Source organism: Chrysochloris asiatica, unplaced genomic scaffold (assembly GCF_000296735.1).
Source record: "Chrysochloris asiatica unplaced genomic scaffold, ChrAsi1.0 scaffold00094, whole genome shotgun sequence".
NCBI classification, from domain to species: Eukaryota; Metazoa; Chordata; class Mammalia; order Afrosoricida; family Chrysochloridae; genus Chrysochloris; species Chrysochloris asiatica.
The window spans coordinates 2959910-2967137 of NW_006408612.1; the positions used below are offsets into that span (position 1 = coordinate 2959910).

A 7228-nucleotide genomic window follows, 5' to 3' on the forward strand; every position below is an offset into this window, starting at 1 on the left:
TTAAGACGCTGGTAGCAGCGACGCAAAGGAGCTCTGGTAGCATAGAGGTTGAGAATTGGGCTGCTAATCTCATGGTCAGCAGTTTGAAACTACCAGTTGTTCCACGGGAGAAAGATGAGGCTTTCTGCTCCCGTAAAGATTTACAGCCTCGGAAACCCTGTACAGGGTCGCTATGAGTTGGAATCGACTTCACGGCAACAAGCAGCGACACAGGCGTGTGTGGAAATGGAGTGCAGCTCTGTCCTTGAGCATTATGGCTGAGACTCGGAGGACAAAGGAAGCAGGAAGGTGGCGTTTGTTCCAAAACACAGCAAGTAGAGTGCCGTGGCTGGCTACAAGTTTTCCAGTCTGGGGTCCAGGGGCTGGTGAGGTTCTCCCCTCAGGGATGGGAGACTGGCTTCACCCAAAGAAACTGCCTAGGGAACTTGAGCGCCCTCCCACTCTCCCTCAATTGCAGAGTCTGGAGGCTGGGCTTCCTTGCAGGGGGCGGCTTGCGCCCGCCCTCTCCACCTCCCTTCCCCGCCTCCTTCTCTCACTGGACCCGCCCCACTGGGCTGGGGGCCGTGTCCACCCGGGTGATTGCTGCTCCCCTCGCCAGCTGGCTGCCACGTCCTTCACGTAGCACCGGGCTCGGCGGAGACCTGGCGCCTGGGGCTCCATCCAGCTCCTCCAGGGAGGCTCGACATGCGGATGGCGCGGCTGCTGCGGGGAGCCTCCTGGGCCCGCCTGGGCCTGGGGCCGCGCGCCTCCTGGCTCAGAACCAGGCGCAGCCTCACCTCGGACTCGGGCTCCGCTCCCGCGGCTGAACGCAGCGTTCCGTGCCAAGTGGACTTCTATGCGCGTTTCTCGCCGTCTCCGCTCTCCATGAAGCAGTTTCTGGACTTTGGTGAGTGCGACCCGGGCCTCCGGCCTTTATGTGCCGCCAGGGTTGGGAAGCTGCTGCTGCCGCCGCCTTAGGCACGCCCCACCTCCCTTAGCGCCTTGGACACTTCCTTCCTCTTGCTCAAGTGCAGGCACTAGTAACCCGAATAAATAATTGGGGTGTGTGGCTTTTTTACTATGTATTGGTTGGAAAGCAAACGTAAAGGACTGAAGACGGAATGACCTCCCGCCTTTCAGTACACGTGTATGGATCCGCATACTGGGCCAGGCCCCTTTGGAGAAGCCGGCCTGCGGAGAGAGGCCAGTGTGTGGACAGCCCCCACTCCTATTGTGTTTGGGATCTGTTGCACATCTTACTTGCTCAGTTTTGCAGTATGTTGATTGTGTAAAATTAAGCATGATGATAAGTGGAGCAGGTTGTAACTGGCCGTGTGTTTCAGAGAATGTTTTCCTCAACTGTGTTTTGCTTCTCTTGGAATGTTTCCTTCAACAGCAGATTCATTTCGTCAGCAACAAATAAGTCTTGAGCACGTGTAAAGTGCATGAGTACAAGATGTGGGTTTAACCACATCACTTCCTTCTACTTAGATAGACGATTACTGTTGTGTTTTTTTTTTCTAGAAAGTCTGCAACAGATTGAGGGAGGAACTGCAAAGTTAGAAGCATTTGACTTTTGACTTTATTTGGGGAAAAGGACATACTCTAATAATAACTAAAGTCATAAAGTTGGGGTAGAAAAAATTGTCCTTAGCATTACAGTGCTTTTGGGTCATTTACAGATCAGTAGTGGGCTTGGAAGATACTAGCAGTGTTGGCAACTTTATCTTAAAAATAGTTTGTAGTGGCAGACTTTTCTGGCTCAAATCCCTCTGTTTTGTTTTTATCTTAAAAGCACACTCTGTATGAATGAATAAGGGATGAATTTGGCCTTCACAAGTAGGCCATTAAACTTTCACAATAAATTTTTTTTCATTTAATATTGTAATTAGTATCTCCAATCTAGTTTTTGCTACAGTTATCTCTGCTGAAAGCACAAGATTACTGTTGTTGTTAAGTGCTGTTGAGTTGGTTCTGCCTCATTGACTGCCTATGGGTTTGCAAGGATTTGAACTGCTGGCCTGTGGTTAACAGCCCAGTACTTATCCTACAGCATTACACTGAAATAATATGACTTTAAATGGAGCTGTGTGCCAAAGGACATTGAACAGATGCTCTGCTTAGAATTCTGATATGTGAATGGAAAAGAGCATTGTGCACTATAGGAATCTGCCTGTTGATTTAGAAGAAGGCTAGGTTTCGCTAACAAACATACAAAAAACCCAATAGAGTTGATCCCAACTCACAGGGATGTTATACAGGGTTTCTGAGACTGTAAATCTTTACTCGAGCACAAAGCCACAGCCTCATCTTTCTTTTACCATCGGAGCTGCTGGTGATTTTGAACCAGTGACCTTGCAGTTAGCAGTCCAATGGCTAACCCCCAGTGCCACCAGGCCTCCTTACAGGTTGCTGTCTAGAAGGAACTCTTGTGGAGTCGTAGGATAAGCCCTAGTCTGCAAACCAGAAGGCCGGCAATACAAACCCACCAGCGCTCCTTGGGAGAAATATGAGACTTTTTACTCCCAGATATATTTATATCTTTGGAAACTCTTTACAGGGTTGCTATGAGTTGGAATCCATTGGATGGTAGTGAGTTTATGAGTCAGACTCAACTTGATGGGTTTGGTTTGTTTGTTTTGGTTTATGTTGTTGTTGTTAAGTGTCATTAAGTCAATTCCAACTCATACATTGCAACCCTGTATAGGGTTTCCGAGGAGTGACTTGGTGAGCTTGAAATACGGACCTCACAGCTCAAACGGCTTTGCAGTCTGACGCATTAACCTACAGTGCCACACCAGATTGAAATTCCAGGCATTGGAAGGTTCTTCTGGATACCTCAACGATCCCTCATGGTACAGTGGGTGAAGCATTAGGCTGCTAAACCTAAGGTTGGAGGTTCAAACCTACCAGCCGCTGTGGGAGAAAGATGAGGTTGTCTGTTCCTAGTTTTGGGAACCCCAAGGAACAGCCCTACTCTGTCCTGTAGGATCTTTATGAGTTGAAATTGAGTCGATGGCAGCGGTGGGTTTTGGATACCTCAGAACTCTAAGACTGGGTGATCTGCCTCCAGCCCCCTGGTATCTTTTCTGTGCCCTGCCTTTAAGGTGATTTTACTTCTCTAGCCCCACCAGGTAACTTGCTCTTTATTTCTGCCTTGTGCCTTTAGCTGTCTGATGACTTCTTACAGTTTTCCCCACCATGTTTGGTTTCAGGATCTGTGAATGCCTGTGAAAAGACCTCATTTATGTTTCTACGACAAGAGTTGCCTGTCAGACTGGCAAACATAATGAAAGAAATAAGTCTCCTTCCAGATAACCTTCTCAGGACGCCATCTGTTCAGTTGGTACAAAGCTGGTAAGTCTTGTGTTTGTCATTTTGACAGCGTCATGGACCTTACTCACCTTAGGCACTACTTCGTTTTCACGCTAATTTTACAGTTGCCATTGAGTCAACTCTGACGCATGGTGTGTTCCATAGGGCTTTCAGTGGCAGATTTTGGGAAACTTGAACCCAGAGTTGCTGCTGGGTGAACTTGAACTTCCAACTTTTTGGTTAACAGCTGACTTTACACACCCAGTGATACCTAGGGTTAAATCATATATTTACCTCTTACTTGCATGACCTGGGTACACAACATTTCTCTCTGAGCTTCAGTTCCTTCCATTGTAAAATGAGGACAAAAGTATCTCTCTGAAAAGACCAGATGAGCTCACACATGCCTAGCCAGTGTTAGTAATGTCCATTCAGGCCTGTTTCTTTCACTCTTGCCTCCTGCTCTCTCTATCTGTGTTGTTTTTCCACAAAAAATGACAAGAAGGAGTGTTAAGGGTGTGCATGCACATGAGGTCATCTTTCTTATCAGGGTTAATGATATTAACTTGAAAGTGTTAGTTCTTTTAAGCAGTATAAATTCCACTCAAAAGAGTTAACCTGAGTTAAGTCTTAAAAGGACAAAAGATATTTCTCAGTGATTCAGGAGATTCTAGCTTTCCTTTTTGTCATCACTATGGTTTGTGAGAAGGAGCTCTGGTAGTGTAGTGGTTATGAATCAGGCGATGAACCTTAAGGTCAGAAGTTCGAAACTACCAGCTGTTCCGTGGGAGAAAGATAAGGCTTTCTGTTCCTGTAAAGATTTACAGCCTTGGAAACCCTGTACAGGCTCACTGTGAGTTGGAACCAATTCCTCGGCACATAACAACAACAACAACATGGTTTGTGAGAGAAATTGATCTTAAAAAAACAAAAGAATAAAGTATGGATGACTTCTACATAAGTGACATTCAGACACTATCTTGTCCAAGTATGGAACAAAATATAAAACTTTGGGTTAAGTAAGAGGTATTTGTTTAGGAATTATGGTGGAAAATAAAGCAGAAAATGTAACACTTTTCCATGGGAGCTTCTTTTCTTTTTTTTTTTTTTTTAAATCTTCATTAAGAATAAATATACTACTTTTTAAGGATCCCTGGTAGCATTGTTGGTTAAACATTGGGCTGCTAACCACAAGGACAGCAGTTCAAACCCACCAGCTACTTCGTGGGAGAAAGAGGAGATTTTCTGCACCACAAAAGATTTAACAGCTTCAAACACTACGTATGGTTACTAAGAGTCAGAATCAATTCACTGGCTGTGGGGTTTGTTTAGAAGTCTAGTCTGTGCCTACGACATTCCTATTGCCTGGAGTCGATTCCAACTCAGATAACCCTGTAGACAGGGTAGAGCTGCTACCTAGGGCTTCCCAAGACTGTAAATATATATATATTTTTTTGCCCACCTAGAGAATTTTATTCAGGGTGAGGAAGGTAACCTCTGTCGGAGAGAGAAGGCAGGAGGCAGAAGGGAAGAAAGGAAGAAGAAGAGGAGGGAGTCAATGGGAAGGGAGGGGATTTATATAGGTTCAACAGGAAGGAAGTGGTCATTGCTGGGGTGATTTAGCTCTGGCCTACCAAAAGCCATGTTGTCCTTTAAACTAAGCACCTTGTAGCTTAGGGCGGGGAAACAGACAAAATGGAATTGGAGGGAGGGGAGAGGGAAGAACTGGAAGGTATTGTAACATTGTAACATTTCCCCCTCTTTGGTTAAATAAGGAAAATGAATGGCCGTCTCTATGATCCATGCCCATGGGAGAAGGGACGAAGGTCATTTTTCTGTAGCTACTTCCCGCTGGCATTGGGGCGACGAGGCTGTCTTTGGTCTTTGGTCTTGGACCAGGGTTGGCGATGGCTTTGTCGTTGTTGGCGGTGTTGTCAGTAGCCATTGGGCTCTTCAATGGGATACCAAGAAGCGATGGAACCAGGTCAAAAGCTGGACTGGGCTTAGGCCCACAGTTCTAGGTCTTCGGAACCTGCGATTGAACAAAACGAAGAACACAAGGGACAACTGCCAGTAAAGTAACTAATAGTGGGGTTAGAAAGGAAAGCAGGGAATTTAATAGAGGATTATGGAACCAGCTAGCAAAACCTCCATTAATGGGAAATGCTTGCAGTTCCAGTAGCTATGCCTGCCCCAATACCTAGCGTTGCTACCAGGGGTAGGATTGCTACTTGGATTGCCCTCTTTTTCCGAAGCTATGCTGAGCATTATAGTTAGGAGGGGATGATGGTTCGAGTCCTCCAGCAGGGCTGTGGAAGGGCATAACCCTTGAGACGTGGAACCAGCTCTTGAGACCCTCTAACTTAACTGCTGTAGGGGTGGTTAAAATTACTTTATGTGGACCAATCCACTTGGGTTTCAAGGGTTCTTTTGGTAGGCTCGGAGGGGCAATTAGGACCATGTCTCCTGATTGGTAGGAGCAAGGTGATGCAGGAAAATGTGAGGGTAAAAGTGAGTCCGCATGTTGCCATAATAAAGTTCTTAAGTAATTTAAACAGCTTACTAAAAGAGATGGTGGAAGGGCGGATGCTTCAGATTTTAGTCCCAGAGGTAGGAAAGGGCATTCATACATTAGTTCAAAAGGAGAGATTTGGAGAGGCACTTTAGGCAAAGATCTGAGGCGTAACAAGGCTAAGGGAAGAAGTGAGACCCAGTCAGCACGAAGTTCTAGGGTTAACTTAGTAAGGACAGCTTTGATTGACCTGTTGGTTCCCTCCACCTTCCCTGATGATTGAGGGTGAAAGGGGATGTGGAGGTGCCAAGAAATTCCCAATAATTTAGCCAGTCCTTGAGTTATGTGGGAAGTGAATTCGGGGCCATTGTCTGACTAGAGAGAAGTAGGGAGCTCAAAGCGGGGAATAATTTCCTTGAAAAGGAAAGCAGAGACTGTGGAGGCTTGCTTGTTTGTGGTAGGAAAAGCTTCAACCCACCCAGAAAAGGTGTCAACTAGAAGTAAAAGATATTTGTACCTTTTAACTTTGGGCATGTGGGTGAAGTCTATGTGCCAATCCAGGCCGGGGAGCAGATCCCTGGCTTGGTGTGTAGGGAAAGGGGTGGGTTTAGAAGATGGATTTGTCTTTTGGCAAATTTTGCAGGTGGAGGAAAGATGTTGTAAAAATTGCTTAAGGCATATTTGGAATCTATATGAACCGTGAGTCTTTTTTCTGAAGCTAAGGTAAAGGCCCGTGTGAGGGCGATCAGCTCTGCTTGTTGATTAGTTGTTTGAGGAGGGAGGGAGCCCTAGTCAATGACTTCACTTTCAGATACAATGGCATAGCCTGCCCATTTGATTTTATCTTGGGAGAAAGAACTACCATCAGTATACCAAACTAGGTTGTGGGAGGAAAGAGATTCTTCCTGGATGTGTGAGTCATGTGGCAAGAAGACTTCTAATGCTTCTAAGCAATTGTGAATCGGTTCCTGGTCTGGCACAGGGAGTAGGGTAGAAGGATTAAGGTCCGGGCATAACTGGAAGGTTAATGAAGGATCATGGAGGAGTGAGGTTTGAAGCGAAAGAATCCTGCAAGGGGGTAAATCCTGTAGGTTTTTATAGTTTAACAGATCAGCAATAGCATGATATGGGATAAGACAATAGTTGGGGCTCCAAAAGTTAATTTTTTTGATTCTTGGATTAAAAGGGAGGCTGCAGCTAAGCTCCGCAAGCAAGATGCCCATCCTCAGACGGAAGGATCCAGTTTTTTTTGATAAATAAGCTACTGGAGCAAATGTAGGGCCTAATTGGTGGCCTAAAACTCCTAGTGCAAACCCTTTATTTTCAGACACATAAAGATAAAAGGGACTGGTAAGATCAGGTAAATAAATGCAGGGCTGGGGCTTCTAGCAGTTGGGACTTGAGCTGTAAAAATGGGGTAGC

The 7228-nt window shown here is 45.7% G+C and overlaps 1 protein-coding gene across 2 annotated transcripts in view; it reads left to right on the forward strand.

Annotated features, from left to right (window-relative positions):
• Positions 1 to 205: 205 nt before the first annotated feature.
• PDK1 (pyruvate dehydrogenase kinase, isozyme 1) overlaps positions 206 to 7228 on the forward strand; it is a 47431-nt gene continuing 40408 nt past the window's right edge. Inside the window, exons 1-2 of one of the 2 annotated variants that reach the window (XM_006866642.1) lie at positions 206 to 288; positions 3195 to 3336. In XM_006866642.1, the coding sequence (XP_006866704.1) occupies positions 3227 to 3336 (110 nt within the window). In that variant the 5' untranslated portion in view covers positions 206 to 288; positions 3195 to 3226. Of the gene's footprint in view, positions 289 to 673; positions 887 to 3194; positions 3337 to 7228 lie in introns of those variants that run through there. The other variant, XM_006866641.1, reaches the window with a different exon arrangement.